This window comes from Aulonocara stuartgranti (genome assembly GCF_965226115.1).
Source record: "Aulonocara stuartgranti genome assembly, chromosome: 23".
NCBI lineage: Eukaryota > Metazoa > Chordata > Actinopteri > Cichliformes > Cichlidae > Aulonocara > Aulonocara stuartgranti.
Window position 1 is genome coordinate 25,317,281 of NC_138958.1, and position 17,468 is coordinate 25,334,748.

The following is a 17,468-nucleotide window of genomic DNA, read 5'->3' on the forward strand; positions in this document are numbered from 1 at the left end:
ACATAGTCCTCACCTAGCAGCAGCTCACACTGACTTGCACTGATTGAAGTGTGCACCATTACAAGCACAGCACCATCTGCCTATAAGTCCTGGCAAAGGGTCACAGGCTTGTAAAGTGGCAGCTTTGATCTTCTTATAGTCAAGACTGCAGCAAAGAGCTTCTGCCACTTTACAATTTACTCTGTATCAGAGTGGCCTACATGCCTCAGTGTCACAAAAGACTGGGACTCGCTGACTGTATATATCTGACTGTAAATAAAGAAAAGCAGAACAACTGGCCCTAAGAGAGTAAAATAACAGTACAACTTTAATGAGTCTGATTCTTCTCAACTCACAGCAGTGCTTTGGGGTACACTTAAGTAATCTGCTCTGTATGCGGACAATGAAACTCTGAACTAAGTTTCCTTCCTGAGGTTTAAATCAAAAGCACTAACCTGAAGACAGACTCCTATTGTTGCGTCACACACAGTAAGCAGAGAAGCGTTCTGGGGCCGATTGAGCCACTGCACGACGAGGTGAGTATTACTGATCCACTTCACCATGGTGATATAGAAATCCCTGCAGAGAAGACACAGAGAGGAGACTCGAATTGTGGATTTTACACCTTTCTGTGCCAGCCCGAGCTTATGTTTGTGTGTCGTCACCTGAGCGCGAGCTGATCGGGAGGCTGCATCTCCTGAGTGTGCGTCGCACCAACCAGGCTGACCACCGACAGCTTGACTGTAGGATTGACGTGACCGGCCTGATGGGACGGACACAGAAACATCCCCTAAAATCAGCTTTTTAATTTAATGTACATAAGACGAGACTGTGGTGTTGACATCTATACATAAAAGCAGAGAAAAAGTCTGAATAATTCATTTAAAATGAAAAGACAATGCTATAGATCACAGAGAGAATATGCAAGCTAACACCAAATAAATAACTGTTCATGACTTATTTCCACAAATTCTACTCTTCCACATAGCAGATTTTTGCATCCTCAGTTGTACAATAACTACAGCTGTGGTCTTCAGGTCATAGGATCATTTAAACGGTCAGACATATCATTGGTTGGGGAATTGCTGGTATCACGTGTACAGTGAGAAATTAATTCCCAAAACTCTGAGACAAAACAACAATCAACAAATCATCTAAAAAACAGGGAGATAATTTGTTTGTATGAATGTTCAGCCAACTTCCGAGTTTAACGCTTGTGGGTTGAGTGCAAACGTGTCCATAAGTATTGATGCGTTCAGTATAAATTCAAGATATCACGATGGGAATGACAACACCAATTTCAAAAAAGTTTGGATGCTGTGTCAAATGTGAACAAAAACAGAACACACTGATTGCAGTACTAAAATAGTAACTTTTGCCAGCTCATTAGGTTCATTGGCATCACGTCAGTGACATGATTGTGTATAAAAAGAGCATCTTTAAGAGGTAGAGTTTAACAAATCTGAAAAAACCCTGCATCTTCAACCTGTGGACAGATTTCAGAATAATGTTCCTCTACATAAATGTGACTTTGAATATCTCATCATCTATGGTGCATAATATCATTGAAAAATTCAGAAAATCTGGAGAAATCTCTGTGTGCAAGGACAAAGCCCAAAATCAACACGGATGCCTGTGGTCTTCGGGCCCTCGGGCAGCACTGCGTTAACAACAGGCATGATTCTGTCATCGAAAAACTGCACTTTAAGGTAATTACTTACAGTAAAATAATTTAAAATGATTCCACCTGAGCCAGATGTGCAGAGCAGTGACTTACTGCTACTCTGCTAATCTAAGGTTATTGATGTGGCATTGCCTTTTCCCTCTGGTATATTTAGATTTAGCTGTGTATTAGTTGAAGGATGAAAATACTGCAAAGAGCCTTAAAGAAAGCGACTGTCTATTCCTCAGAGCCCAGCCTCACCATTGGATATGGGTACTGTAGGCCTCGGGGGTACGTGCTGCCGGTGAACTGGGGAAGAACCATGTTGGGTACCAGTGTGTCGTTGATGGTGAGGTAGGCCAGTCGTTCTCCATCAGGAGACCACCAGTGAGCCAAATATGAATGTAGAATCTCCTCTGATCAGGAATAAAACACACAAAACCATCTGTAAAACAGCTTTATTTAGATTTTTTCCTCTCATTCTGTATTTAAAGCGACCCGAGGATCTACTTACATACATTAAGACAGATAGATCTTATGAACCTGCTGGTTTTCCCCACCTGCACTCCTATTCTTTTATTCTTTCATTTTTGCCTTTTCTAGGTCACTTTACGTTATTTAAAATGTAATCCAAAAACTGGTCAAAAGCACACTATTTGATGGAGTTCCTCTGCTGTCAGAACATATCAGCCAAATGGCTGCAATCTGAAGTAAAAGCAAATGAAACAGTGAAAATGAACAGCTTTCAGTAAATCTACAAACAAAAATTATTCTGTAATGTTCCCCATCTCTCTCAGACAGCGTTTGTGCTGCTCTCTGTGCAGACTGCGCACACTGCACACACTATCACCACATTACTGAATTTGTTTACACAGAGACTTAATGGATCGTAGAGGCTTGTTGTTGATTTTTCATTGCCACTCTGCTGAGTTTGTCTAGTCTGCTCTGCTGCATTTTTAATGCCAAAGACAAATCTTTGAAAAACCGACAATCCACAGTGCACCCTGAAACTGTTTCCTCCACCAACGAGCTCACAGCGACTCTCCTGTTTGGCCTTCTGGCATTTAAAGAGAGAATGGCAAAAATTCAAACCACCTCGATTTAAACTTAGCAATTATTAATGTCACAAAGTTTTTATAACTGACTTTCTGAAGGTCTTAAATGAGCATTTTAGTAAGAGAAATTCAGAGAGTAACAAAAAGAGCAGTGAGCCAAATGCAATTTACAAGCGCACTGCTAATGGGAGCAATGCCACCTTTCATAAATGGCTGTTTCTGTGTCCATAGATGTGCTTTTTCTCTCTTTATTAGTGGAATATGTCAAAATGAGTAAAAGGAAAAGATCTCATGCTGAAAAATTGTAGTGCACGTTACAAATCTAGTAAAACCACAGCCGCTGTAGCCATACTCCAGCCTCCAGTATAAGTGTAACATCCTAAAGGTAAGACACTAGAATGGCTCATTGTTTATGAATAACATACAAACATTTAACACTGTAAGATAATGATATCTGGCCCATTGCAATGTGTGTGAATTTTAGTAAATGTTTTACATTTTTATTGCATTGCTCGTTAGTTATTTGTTATAATCATAGACTGTATAAAAAAGTTATTTGTTGTCATATTTACCAGCGGAGAGGTTTGCATGCTAACATTACCAGTCCTGTAAAACAACGTCCATCCTGCGATTCAGTGACTTGTAGAACAACTTACAGCAGCCCACAACAGTCAGGTTGAAGTCTGGACTTTGACCGGATCATTGCACCACCTTGATTCTTTTCTTTTTCAGGCACTGTGTTGGAGATTTGCTTTCTGTTTGTATGCTTGTGTTCATTGTCCTGTTGCATGCTTTATCTGTCAGACAGATGTCCTCACATTGAACTCTAGAAAACTTTGGCATACAGAGGAGCTCATGTTGGCTAATGTGTGTATCTATATGTGAAACCACAACTGAGGCTGATGTCATGAGGAATTTAGTCATAAGTAAAGTTCACACGTGTTTATAACTCATTTACATTCAGTGTCTGTGCAAGATTTAATTTCACAGTTATTCACATTAAGTCAGAGCTGGCATTTATGGTGCATCAGCCCAAAGTGCAGTTTATACATAAAAGTTGCACTTGTAGTGATTAAAGGGCTCATAAAAGATGCAAAGGACTCAACGTTCAGAGTCGATACACTCTGCGGCACACACCTTCGTATAGCCAGTCAGTGAGCCCGTTGAAAATGACTCCCTCCATCCCAGAGGAGGTGATTCTCAGAGAGTTGCTCCTCACGTCTGACTGGTAGTAGATGTTATTCTCAAAGATGTAGATCTGGAGAGGAAGACGAAGCGACAGCAGACACAAACACGCAAATTTAGTTTGTTTTTCCTCTCTGCCGTTTCTCACCCTCGTGTGAAGCTGCTTTTTGCTCGTCCACTTGATTTGTTTTTCTTTTTGATTTCCTCTCTGATGACATCTCTTTTTTATATATATTAAATCCCAGTGTGCACTGTTTGTTCACCATATTTCATCAGTGTTTTAATATTTGCATTTGAAGGTACAAACAGGATCCTGCATCTTCACCAATATCCTGAATCTTCCTGAAGTCATTTCCCGCTGCATTTGCTTCATTTCCACTGCTCTCTTGTCAAATGTCATTAGCTCCATGGCAGCTCCTCTGGCTTACATACACCTAATGCAGCTGTTGTTTTAATAGCTGTACAAATGTTACAACACTGACACCAACTTAGGAAAAATGGACCAAGAGGTGGAGGGTTCATCAGTGTCATGAGATCTTTTTTGTGAAACATTTTTCCATTTCATTGTGTTTTATTCGACTTCTGTTGTTCTGTCGATTTCTTATGTGCATTTTTATATTTCCTGTTTTTTGTAAGTTGCAGTGCATTTGACCTTTTAGAGCCACCATAGAAACATCTAAAAGAACTTGCAAAGAAATGATTAAAGTTGCCCTCAACTCATGGTGCTTAAAAATGACACAAAAGCACAGATTCTTACATGTCTCGTCAAGCAAAAATGCAAAACCTTAAGTAAAAGAGAATTAATCTGGTCTCTAGCTAAGAACGATGAAATAATCTGGCTGTGTTAACCTTCAGAAGTGAGAATGAGCTCTGGACTTGTGCTCCAAGTTTGAAGACTAAAAAAAAAACCCTCAAAGTTTTTATAAAAGATATTTATAAAAAACATATATGTTATTCTTTTATATTGCTTTCCAACTACTGATAAAAGGCACTGCACTACATCAGCAGACATTCAAGGTTGTGCTGAAAGCTGCTGCTTGCTTTACAGTGCTGAATTTATTTCTACAGCACAGCGCTAAAATGAAAACAGGTGGCCCAGAGACTTCCTCACTCTACTAATAAGTCTGAAGAAGCACCCTGAGTGTAACATAATGTAAAAATGTGAAATTAACTACAGACGAAAACAGAGAACGTGTAAACACAACCTATCCTGTGGAGCAGATCCCCCTGGAGCGGCTGGGCAGCGTGAATTTATAAAAAGCCGCCGAGGACAGAAGAAAGGAAATGAGAGAAAGCATCACGCTTTAAAAACAGACACGCTCAGCCTTACCAGCTGCTGTCCTTGTCGTCCCCAGGCTGCGTGCTGGAGCACAGCATTATGGACCTCGGGAGGATTCAGCTCCCTTACCTCCCTGTTGAACACACACACACACAGAAATAAAACAACCTGAATGCCGTCACGTGCAGAGAGCAGGTGATGATGAAAAGTCTAAACCGGCTTACCTCGTGTAGATGTTGTACAAGATATAAGATGCGGTGTATGAATATCTGTACATCTGAAATGAGAGAGCAAGCCATCACATAATGCAAACACTGATCCATCACTGATACCAGCCTTGCTGAGCAAAGACAAACCAACTGCAGCGGGAAAACTTTGATATACGTGCTGAAGTCACAGTCGTTTGCAAACATCTCGTTATTCTGCTTCCTGTTTGATTGCTGCTAAGACAAGACTTCAGGTATTCACACCCTGATGTATTGATGGATAAGAAACAGCTTCATGTTTACAAGGTGTCTCAGTGGGAAAGCGGATCTCAAATTCTTAAAGCCAAACATGCCTGTTTAAACCTATGGCTAAGCCTACAAACACATTTAAAGAAACCCTAACAATGCTGCCAGGCATGTTCGTTATATAAGATACGATTAAGCTGATAATCAGTCTCGAGGCATGTTTTACATTTGAGGAGATAAAGGGATTTCAGTGGAGAGATATTTCAGGAATTTTCTGAATGCAAGAAACCAAAAGTTAGGATTAGTCACCACAAACCAAGCTCAGACACTCAATAAGCATGATTTAAAACTATTTATCAGCTCAGCTTTGGGCTTCTTGTGAATTATGATCCCTTCACCCACCACCGTCCCCCTCCTTTGTAAAAGGCTCGTGATCAGAGGCGGAGGAGGGGAGGATAGGGTCACCATGACAGAGCTGCTAAGTATGGCGATGGTAGACAGCTATTTTGAGTGTCATTCAGTGTCATTCAGACGACCCTCAGATACTTCAAATAATCGGGTAGCTTTTTTAGCTGGCTGTTTGTGACATGAGGTTTTGTTTGATACCTTTAATAATTATGTGACTGCTGAATGAGTTCCTAAATCAAATCTGACAGTACATATGTAGTTTAAACCCTGGCGAACCTGAGTGTTCTGTTATTGTTCTGCTTCTTGCATTGGCATAATAAATCCATGTAGCAGAATATGTGTATGTTAGGGCTGCTCAATTAATCGAATTTTAATCACGATTACGATCTAGGCTTTCAACGATCATTAAAAATGACTGAACCGATTATTAGCCCCTCCCTCGTGCTTTACTCTCACGCTGCTCCGTGTGGCAAATCGAGCGCACCTCTCTGCATTTTGAACACGTGTCACAACAATTAAGAGGACCCGAGGGAAGCTCGGAAAGCTAAGCAGAAGTTATTTGGGGAGGAGAGTGACTGCCGTTGGTTGAAAATAGAGGTAAAAAAAACTTCAGTGGTGTGGAAACATTATGGGTTCACGGAGTCAGACGTGGATCAAGTAGACATAGTGTGTAAGCTACAGTGTCGTAGCTGCACCACAGAGCAACACTGCAAAGTTTACATTTTTCATTTATTTTTTATATTGCAAACATTTGCACTGTTATCAGTATTTGCACACTATTTTATATTATTTTTTGACAATTTTTAAAGTCATTATTCAACACATTGTTATTGTTAAATAAATATCGTCAAATAATCGAGATCTCAATTTCAGTGAAAATAATCGTGATTATCATTTTTGCCATAATCGAGCAGCCCTAGTGTATGTCTTTGATGGTTTTATCGATGTTTCCGTTGCTGTCACTTCCTGTTTTATTTTGGTAAATTCTGTTCTCTGCTTGTGTTCTTATTTTAGGAGCTCGTGGTTGTTCTTGTTTTGAGTATGGTTAATGTTCGAGTTCTTGAGTTATTTTGGGGATGTTTGGTGGTTTTTTTGTTTTGTATTTTGGTTCTGTTTTCTATATTGGCTTTTGTTCTCCACTTGCTTTTCTTGATAGGTTTGTAAATGGTAAATGGACTGATTCTTATAAAGCGCTTTTCTACTCTCCCAGAGTACTCAAAGCTGTATACAACATGCCTCATTCACACAAACACTTCTAAACACAAGTGCAAACTAAACTACATTCACACTCCAATGAACGCATCGGAGGGCAACTTGGGGTTAGTATCTTGCCCAAGGATATTTGGCATGCAGACTGGGGAAGCCAAGAATTGAACCACCAACCTTCCAACCAGTAGCTGAACTGCTCTACCACCTGAGCCACAGCCACACCCAAGCACTTGTTTATTCCTTTTGTATTCCCATTGTGTTTCATTCTAATTTTAAATTGCTAACCCAAAAATTTGAGTAACGGACATCATGTTTTTTGTGTGTTTCTGGTAGAAACAGGTTATAACAGTCTTTTTCAGTGTTAGCTGTTTTGATTTTTCTCTCATTAAGCAGCTTAAAATTCTTCTTTTTGCACTTGGCTCTTTTTCTAATAACACACTTAACAAAACCTAGCTTGCTGGCAAAATATGCAAGTGTAAAACTTAAGGGTTATAATACACTCCAAGGATTTGTACTTAACTTCTATTAAATAGGAGGATTTCAGGACACAGCGGTCAAAATAAAAGCAGGCTCTTTTTTACGTACTAACACACATGTGTTCACGTGTGGAATAGGTGTAACACATCTTTATCAAACGATACCAAGGAAACTGGACGAGTTGTGCTTTACAGATTAATCTGCTTTTCACAGATTGCTGCTGACTGACTGACCTTCGCTATGATGCTTAAAATGATGTATGTTTACAAATGCTTCAGTAAAGTCATCTTTATCGACCCAATGATGCTATGAACTGACACGTCATCCATTCTGGCTTAAATATCTTGTGTTATTGCACTATTTGTCTTGTGTTTTGCTTTTTCTTACAAATATTGATCATACTGACATTTTGCTCAGCAAAAGCTGTCTCAATCTATCTTCATCAATCTCTCCTTACAGCCCAGATTGCCCTCTTGTCCGCGAGCAGGATTTTTAGAAGCTATTTACAGAACATCTGCATATTCATGAATTACCACTGCCAGTGGACTGGCCCCCAGGTTCACTTCAAGTCAATGGGAAACGAATCATGCAAATTTGGGTATACTGTATTTTATCAGAAGCACTGGGGGTACTGGCTCTTACTGTAGGCTTTGTTCAACAATTTTAAGTTAAGAATAATGTTACCGGATCCATTGATTCCACCCACCCAACAAATGAATGTGGTGAAATAAACTAGGCAAGTGTGAAAAGTGTAGAACCACCTTTAGCAGCAAAAATTTGAAGTAATTGTTTTCTGCCTAACTTTATCATTCTTTACAATGTTGTGGAGGAATTTTGGTCCATTCATCTTTATAATGTTGCTTCGGTTCAATGAAGTTTGCAAGGTTTCATTTATGCACAGCTCTCTTAAGGATATCAGATCAAAGGATTTCAATCAGGTTGAAGTCTGAAGTTTGACTGGTTACTACAGCATCTTGAATTTTTTTTCCACCCATTGCTTTTTGTCGCTGTGCTTGAGATCATTGTCCTGTTGCATGACTCAGTTTGGTCCAAGCTTTAGCTGTTCAACTTGCCCCACATCTGACTCTAGCATACTTTACGTGTTGTTCAGAGTCGACTCAATGACTGCAAGCTGTCCAGGTCCTGTGGCTGCAAAACAAGCCCAAATCAACACCCCCTCACCATGTGCTGACAGATGGTATGAGGTATTTGTGCTGATGTTGGGTCTAGTTTTGTGCATTATCATCAAACAACTCCACTTTGATATCATCTGTCCAAAGGACATTGTTATGGAAGTCTTGTGGTTTGTTCAGATGTAGCTTTGCAGACCTAAGCTGTGTTGCCATGTTCTTTTTAAAGAGAGGAGGTTTTTTTCAGGCAATCCTCCCAAACACGCCATACTTGTTCAGTCTTTTTTAATTGTACTCTCGTGAAATTTAACATTTAACATGCTAATTAAGGCCTGTAGAGTCTGAGGTGTAATTCTTGGGTTTTTGGCAGTTTTTCTGAGTATGCAAAATGCCAAAAGTTCTGCTTTTATAGAGGTGCTCATACTTGCTGATCATTAACTAATCAAGTCCATTTGATTGGCAGCACCAGGGTGCTATTTACCCACTTAATTACACTGGAAGCAGTGAGAATGGACTTAAACTATACAGCCAAAAGTATTAGTTTGTTTGTCTTCAAACATGTATGAACATGAGTGACGCCCCATTCTTAATCCATAGGGTTTGATAGGTCAGTCCACCATTTGCAGCTATAACAGCTTCAGCTCTTCTGGGAATTTTTGACCGGTTCTTCCAGAAGCACATTTGTGACATCAGTCCATGTCTTTATGGACCTTGATTTGTGCACTGGTGTGCATGCTGCAAAAAGAAGGGGCCAACCCTAAACTGTTGCCACAAAGTTGGGGCCATGAAATTGTCACAAAAACACATAAAAATGCAAATTTGACAACTTGAACAAGGAAAGTACTAAATGTTTTTTCACTCTTTGTTACAACATTTTAGATACCACTTCACATCATGTGGCACATTTATAAATGCCGACTGTAAAGCAGTGGAGGCTTGGGTGGTTAAACATTTGCTTTTAAACTGTAACACCGGCAGTTTGACTCCTAGTCCAGATCTCTCTCCTGACACTTATCTTTTGTGTTTTTGGCCCTCAAATCCATGGTATCACTTAAAAACTGCTTGCTCTTGAGGTAGGAATTTAAAATTCTCAAATACTGGAAAAATACAGGAGATTAAATCATGTTGTTTGTGCAATTTTGGCCCTTTAAAGTTGCATGAATGATTTAATTCACTGGAAACCACAAACCACACTTTAGGTTTTCTGATTCAATTTCCCCCAAAAGTGCCTTTAAAGTCAGAAGACTCCTCTTACAGCACCATGTATCTGAATATATTAAGTATGCCCTCACTATGTAATCCAAGCTTAATATAAATATTGGAATATTAACTAAGGAATAAAACAAACTTGAACTGGAAGAAATTCAACTGAGTGCAACTAAAAACCTCAGGAAGAGGCTTTAATTGTACTTAAGGGGATATCATGTTGCAGTAGATGGTAAACAGGGGTGCGATAAGTGGAGGGTATATTAAAAACGTAAAGCTCATTGAAAATAAAGCTGTTTACATGTTTCTATATAAACAGAAGATGTTCCAAGGTGTGGTTTTTTTTTTATGGTAACAAACACCGATCCATCCTGCTGAGAGGCCCTTAAACTGGTGTTGCAGACCCCAGTGCAGGATGTACAAACATCCACCTCAGAGTTTTTCAGTTGCTGCAGACTTTCTAAAGCCTGGATGCATCGGTTTGCAAACAAATCTAAAAATCAATGGAAAACCTGTGAGGGGAGGAGAGCTTCGTGGTGGATGACTGACCGCTAACAAACAGAAAAACACAAAAATACTGAGAGACAGAGTGAAAATGCACAGGAAGGGCAGAGGCACACAGCCTCACCGCAAATAAACACACACCTGCTCAGCACAGGTGCAGCTCTTTATACTCACAGAGAAACGGTGGGCGCGTGCAGCGCGGTAAGTATTGTGTTTTGCAATCAGCTGGTGTATGCTCAGTCTAAAGTGAATGCTTTTAATTTATGTCGCTTCCATTTTTTTATGGGTTTGAAAAACAGTTTGTCTGAGAACAAAACAGCATGATTAGGAATAAAAACATCAGGTTGCTGCATGCATATAAGTGAATGAAAGCAGAATCGGTATTTCACAGCAGTGTCAGTACCGTCCTGGCTGGAAATGAAACAAAAGGTTTGTGACAGTGAGGATGAACTCCTGCCGTAGGGTGTGTGCTCACGAGGAAGCAAATAAAAAATGCACCATCTGTTCTGTTTGCTCTTTTTTATGTGATGTTCAGGGGATTTTGATTTATCATAGTGGGTTGTGGATGCATTTTAATGTAAAACTCACCCGTTTGACGTCATAGGCAAAGAGTGCATACTTTAGATCTGCAGACAGGGAGTACTTTGCCACCTTGAAAGAAACCTGATTGAAAAAAAAGAAATAGAAGAAGAGGAGAAGATTTTTTTTATGTTTTTTTGCTCAGTCCACATTTATATCAAGCAAGCAAACAATAGCAAAAAAAAAAGATAACAGAGAGCTCAAGCACTCAGGAGGCAGGAATGGACAACTGGTAGGAGTGGGGCGAAAAAAATTGATTGAGCACTGGTATTGTGCGGCAATATTGCATCCTGATAAGGTTAGTTACCAAGTGTTAATAGATAAACTTCCTCCTAAATCGATTAAGTTCTGTATTTGTTTTTTAGCTTAAACATAAGTTCCATAGGTCAGATATATATTTCACCATTTGACCCAACTCTCCACTTGCTTCATCTCCACAACTGCCAGGCTGCTGTCCTACTTCCTACCAATGTTGGGACTCTGCTCTTATTGTGATGCTTCACTGAAGTCTACAACGCTTCACCTCTTTCCCATTTTGTCATGTTACAGCTGTATTCCAAAATGGATTCAATTCATTTTGTACCTCAAAATTCCAATCACAATAACCCATGATGACAAAGTCACAAAAGTTAGCTTGAAATTTTTTGCAACTTCATTCAAAATTAAAAAAAAAAACAAAATATGTATATAGGTATTCAAGACTTTTGATGCTACAAGCTTGGAACACCTATTTTTGGGAAGTTTCTCCCATTCTTGTTTGCTCAACCTCCCAAACTCTATCAGCCGAACACACAGCTGTTTTCAGACCTCTGCCAGCACGATCAGACCAGGTTAAGAAGGTCATCTTTATGGACTTTACTGTGCCACTGGAAGAAGGCTGTGATGAGGCTCAGGAAAGGAAAACCCTAAAATAAATAAATACCAAGACATTATCAAAGAGTGCAGACAGAGAGGGTGGCAAGCACAGCTGTTTTCTGTAGAAGTGGGGTAAAAAGGGAATGAATTGAAGACAGCTGTGTGCAGGATTAGGGAAGCAGCAGAAAGAACCTCTTGCTGGTATCAAAGGGAGGAGAAGGGCTGGAAGAATTAAGTTGCTGAGAGCTGAGCCACCAACAGGAGGGTGTTGGGTTTTATGGTCAAGCGTCAAATTCTGATTCTGATTTTTCCTAGTTGAGGTAAAATCTGGAGGTTGCTGTTCTATTTTCACCCCAGCTTTTTTCCAGGTTTTGCCCCAGGACAATGATGAAAAAAAGAAAAGAAAACTAATGCAGCAGGCAGAAGCTAATGTGGCAGATAAAGGTCACAAAACCACACGGGAACCTCAGCAGGTTGTGACATTTCTGGTATACGAAGTAGGGCTGAACGATATATCGCATTTGCGATAATATCGCGACATGATCAAGTGCAATTTTCTAACCGCAAAGGCTGCGATTATACTCTGGACATGTCCAAATTCATGGGCTGCATCCTCCTGAGGCCGCATTTGTAGACCGATTACGTCACAGCGACGCGCCGAAGGCTGTCCAAATTACTACCATATCCCAGAATTCATAGCGCGGCCCAGCCAAACTCCAGTTTCCAGCAATGGCGGCCGCTACTAAGTTTTAAAATTACTCATACTAATCTTTCAGGGTCACAAAATAAACTTTTAACATATTTTCAGGCGAGAAAGTAGTTGTGTAAACATCAAATATCTGCTCGGTTTATCAAGATATCCCATATTTGCAAAAGTGCTTCGACGTTTTCAGAGGCGTCTGCTACCCACCAGCTCGACAGCTAGCCGGGAGCTCGAGGGTTACTGATGCGGCCGAGAACGGCACAACTCCCGGCACATCATTTTCAGATCACCGCGGAGTTTCGCTGCTCGGGTTAAACGTAATATATAAGTCACTTAGACAACCTAAAAATGTTATTGTTGGGCTTTTTTCAGTGTTTTGTTTGTTCGTGAGTAAATCGGTTTGGCTGAGATTAAAGTTATTAGATTAGATAAAATAAAACTTTATTAATCCCCCGGGTGGGTTCCTCCTTGGTTTTCACACAGCTGACTAAACGTCAAACAGAAAACTTATTAAACAGAAGTATGAGACAGTCGAGAATTTACACCAGTGTCTGGTTATATTTTAGATAGCAAGAAGCAGACGGCCGAGTTTATTAAACTCCACCGAGACAGCGGTGACGCTAATCAGAAGGCTAGACCGTCCAATTTCACGCCTTTAAATTTTAAAGGCGTGTTTGTGTGTGTGTTTATACAATTGCTATTATGTTTGCACTTTATGTGTAATGTTACTGACTGCAGAGATCAGTAAGATGTGTGTATTTTTTATTTATTAGTTTTATTTATTTAATATTATTTTTTAATTGAATGACTGTCTAGTAGTTCACAGATGTCGAAAAACTGAGTGTGGTAAAGCCACTGATTTTTTTTATGTATATTTCTGCAATCTGCACATTGTACTGACTTTCATTTTAATGTTTACACCAGGGTTCCTTGTCAGCACTTTATGCTCAGATGTTTGTAAGCTAAAAATAAACTATTGTGTATGTTCAAATATACTGTTGTGATTGAAGAAGTTAAATAAAAATGTCAGTCATCAATTCATGCATCACCTCATGTCATCATAACAGAGGTCTGTCTTCCAGGAAAGAACAGTTTAAAATTAATGTAATATAGTATTGGCCATACTATATGATGTATTGCTTGTCTTTGTTTAATAATACAGAAGACAAAGACCTTAAAAAAATAATCGCATATCGCATCGCAATCGCAATATTGGGGCAAAAAATCGCAATTAGATTATTTTCCATAATCGTTCAGCCCTAATACGAAGTGGTAGACCAACATTTTATAGACAGCATTTCAAAATTTTGCAGAGTCTGAATAATTAGGCAGGCTTAAAAATTAAACAGCATGCATCACTTCTAGTGCCACTTTTTGCCTTATGTGTCGTTTTTGCAATTATTTCCAAAAAATTAGGTGCACAGCTGACCGAGGGAAGCTGTGCAGCAAGACAGGCCAGTGCTCGGTTTAGATGCTGAAGCTGTTTGTCTATGCAGCTATCGAGCATGGGTCAAGACTATGACTTCTCATCACCGAGGCCACCTCTGTCTTTTGATTTCATCATGGAGCTACTCATTTAAGCATGTTGATGTAGAAACATGCTTCCCGGTGACAGCGCGGCTGAGAATAAATGGTTTATGATTGTGATGATGGAACACCAACAGGATTATAATGATGCAATTAGAAAGCAGCCAATTTAGCCCTGCACTGGAATAATTTACAATTCCTGGAAGTAATACATGTGTGACAACTCATGATGAATGTTCATTTGGGTGCTCGCATCAGGTTTTAGAGAATTATCTAAAATTATAATTCACACGTCAAATCCTCTTTTCCAGGTAAGTTGAGGTGAGGATCAACCTTAAAGAGAGGTTTGAGTTTGTCCGCAGTGCAGACAGCCGGGCAACCAGCGTCTTCACCAGGAGGCTACTGTATTTTTATTGTGCAGATAAAGCAGGGATGACACTTGTTTCCTGCAGCCTCTGGGGACCCAGCAGCCAGACAGTAGAAGAGAAAGCTTTGTGATGAGCACTAGACAGAAGTAAGATCGCAAGGCCAGTGTCCAATTTACTGTGCCAGTTCTGTAATTCTGTTTTCTTTAAGTCCTAAAAGATGATATTTGTGTTTTAACGTGTGCATGATCAGAGGTTGAGTAATCAAACTTTGTATAGAGGTACATCTTTGACCCCTGAAGGCTTTCAGCTACATCTGATATTAAGATGGTATCATTCTGCAAAGCAACCACCTAGCATTAGGCTAAAATGTGCCATTTATAGTCTTTTAAAAACCATTATATCGTTTTAATTTTGTAACATTAACATCTAATTTATATCCCCAAAACTTGAATATTAGGTTCTTATCTAAATCAGATATTACTAACGCTACCAACATACTAAAATTACCCTTTTGTAGCTTTTACACATCTAGAACACCTTCTAAAACCATTATATCATTTCAAATTAATGAAATGATCTCCTTTATGTCCACAAAACATAACTATTGGGTAGGGCTGCTCAATTAATTGAATTTTAATCTAAATTACGATCTGGGCTTTCAACGATCATTAAAAATGACTGAGCTGATTATTAGAATAGAATAGAATAGAATTCAACTTTATTGTCATTGCACATGCACAGGTACAGGGCAACGAAATGCAGTTTGCATCCATCCAGAAGTGCTTTAGTGATATAGATATATTACAATATATATATTAGCAATAATATAGATATGTAAGTATATTACAGAAATGGGTCTATTATGGTATGTTATAATGTACACGGTATGAAGTATGTTGTGAATATTCTATAACTATAAGTATGTACAGGCTGTAGTGAGTACAAGCTATGTACAGGCTATGAACAGGATATAAATATGAAAAACTATACAGAATATGAAATAAATAACTTTACAGAAATCTGAGATATACAGTTATACAGAAATGGGAACTATGCAAGTTGTAAACAGTTATTAGCACCTCCCTCGTGCTTTACTCTCGCGCTGCTCTGTGTGGTAAAACGAGCGCACCTCTCTGCGATTCGAACACGCGTCACAACAATTAAGAGGACCCGAGGGAAGCTCGGAAAGCTAAGCAGAAGTTATTTGGGGAGGAGAGTGACTGCCGTTGGTTGAAAAGAGAGGTAAAAAAAACTTCAGTGGTGTGGAAACATTATGGGTTCACGGAGTCAGACGTGGATCAAGTAGACATAGTGTGAAGACCGCTCACAAAGTGACATACGATCAAAGAATGAAGGAGCAGCAACTTTAGTTGACATACCTCAATGTCAGTTTGATGCAATTGTGCATTGTGTGGCTACACAGCTTGCCTTGATTTGTATGCATAAATATTGTGCAGTATTTTGAAGTTCACTAAACATAGATGTTTACATTTTTCATTTATTTTTTATATTGCAAACATTTGCACTGTTATCAGTATTTGCACACTATTTTAAATTATTTTTTGACAATCTTTAAAGTCATTATTCAATACATTGTTATTGTTAAATAAATATCGTCAAATAATCGAGATCTCAATTTCAGTGAAAATAATCGTGATTAGCATTTTTGCCATAATCGAGCAGCCCTACTCTATACACTATACAGAGGTCAGCAACCTGCGGCTCCGGAGCTGCATGCGGCTCTTTAGTCCTTATACTGCGGCTCCGCGTGGTTTGGGAAAATAACTTAGAAGTATTTAGCTGAAGTGTATTTTTTGTGTTAGTTCATTTTTTAACTTGTAGTTCTAAATTGGAAGATTATTGTGATGTTGAAATATAAAAATAAAATTATATTCTATTATTTTTTCATCGCTCAAAATAAGTCCCATTGTAAACATATCATGGCAGACCCGACGATATTTGCATGAACATGCTTTTCAGCATCTCTTTATTGACCACTTTTCACACACGGTTGCTGTACGTATACAGCCGGCTGTAGCTTTGCAGCTCACAGCCCGACACACACCAACACAACAGCATAGAGAGCACAGACGTTAAGGCGGCGAGGCATGATTGCGGGTGCCGCTCAGGTGCGTCCGCCTCCCCTAAGCGGCGCTGCAGACCACGCCCCGCCACACACATTAACCAGGTAAAATACATATTTAGGCAGAATTTTGCAAATATCTATTTTTCATCTTTTAGCAGCATAGTGCTTTTTTTCCAATTATTTTTTAAAAGTCAGGTCAAGGCTCCAAAAGCCCAAAGGCGATATAAGGGTGGCGGCTCACAACAGTTTTTGTTTGCTGGATCATTTTAGTTCAGCTGGGTGTCTTTCCTTTGGTTATATTTCTTTAAGAGTTCAAAATGTGTTAATTACATGAATAAAATGTAATTTTCTCTGTAGCACTTCATGAATTTCATAAGCAACACACCTTAGTTGTTCACACAAAGCATAAAGGTAAAAAACAATATATACAGTGTTATCTTCATGTTAGATGTCAAAAAGTATCTGCGGCTCCCAGTGTTTTCCTTTGTGTGGAACCCGGGTCCAATGGCTCTTTGGGTGTTAAAGGTTGCTGACCCCTGCACTAGTATGTATATTCACACATCACATTCCTTGGCAATCACCTAACAGTGAAGTAAAATGGCATTCATAGAATATAACAGCTCAGGCGCATGGGCGTGTATTGGAATATTTAATATGTTTAAATAAAGAAAGTGTAAAAACACTCACAAATATGCTGTTGCTGAGGAGAACGTGTGTGTCATTCAGGTCAAAGTCAAACTTGATGACATCTCCATCCCGGTTCCTGTAAACCACCTGTGAATCTGATAATGGAGAGAAAAATA

At 39.3% G+C, this 17,468-nt stretch overlaps 1 protein-coding gene across 3 annotated transcripts in view; it reads right to left on the reverse strand.

Moving 5' to 3' along the window:
• Window positions 1–17,468, reverse strand: part of LOC309701049 (inactive dipeptidyl peptidase 10-like) — an 87,255-nt gene that overhangs the window by 29,984 nt on the left and 39,803 nt on the right. For all 3 annotated transcript variants that reach the window (XR_014274845.1, XR_014274846.1, XM_082525020.1), the window contains exons 4-11: window positions 17,353–17,447; window positions 11,136–11,210; window positions 5,386–5,438; window positions 5,213–5,294; window positions 3,835–3,955; window positions 1,904–2,058; window positions 645–742; window positions 435–558 (exon numbers count right to left, since the gene is read on the reverse strand). Coding sequence is in view for 1 of the 3 variants with exons in the window: in XM_082525020.1 (XP_082381146.1) it covers window positions 435–558; window positions 645–742; window positions 1,904–2,058; window positions 3,835–3,955; window positions 5,213–5,294; window positions 5,386–5,438; window positions 11,136–11,210; window positions 17,353–17,447 (803 nt within the window). In the remaining 2 variants the exon portion in view is untranslated. The remainder of the gene's footprint in view (window positions 1–434; window positions 559–644; window positions 743–1,903; window positions 2,059–3,834; window positions 3,956–5,212; window positions 5,295–5,385; window positions 5,439–11,135; window positions 11,211–17,352; window positions 17,448–17,468) is intronic.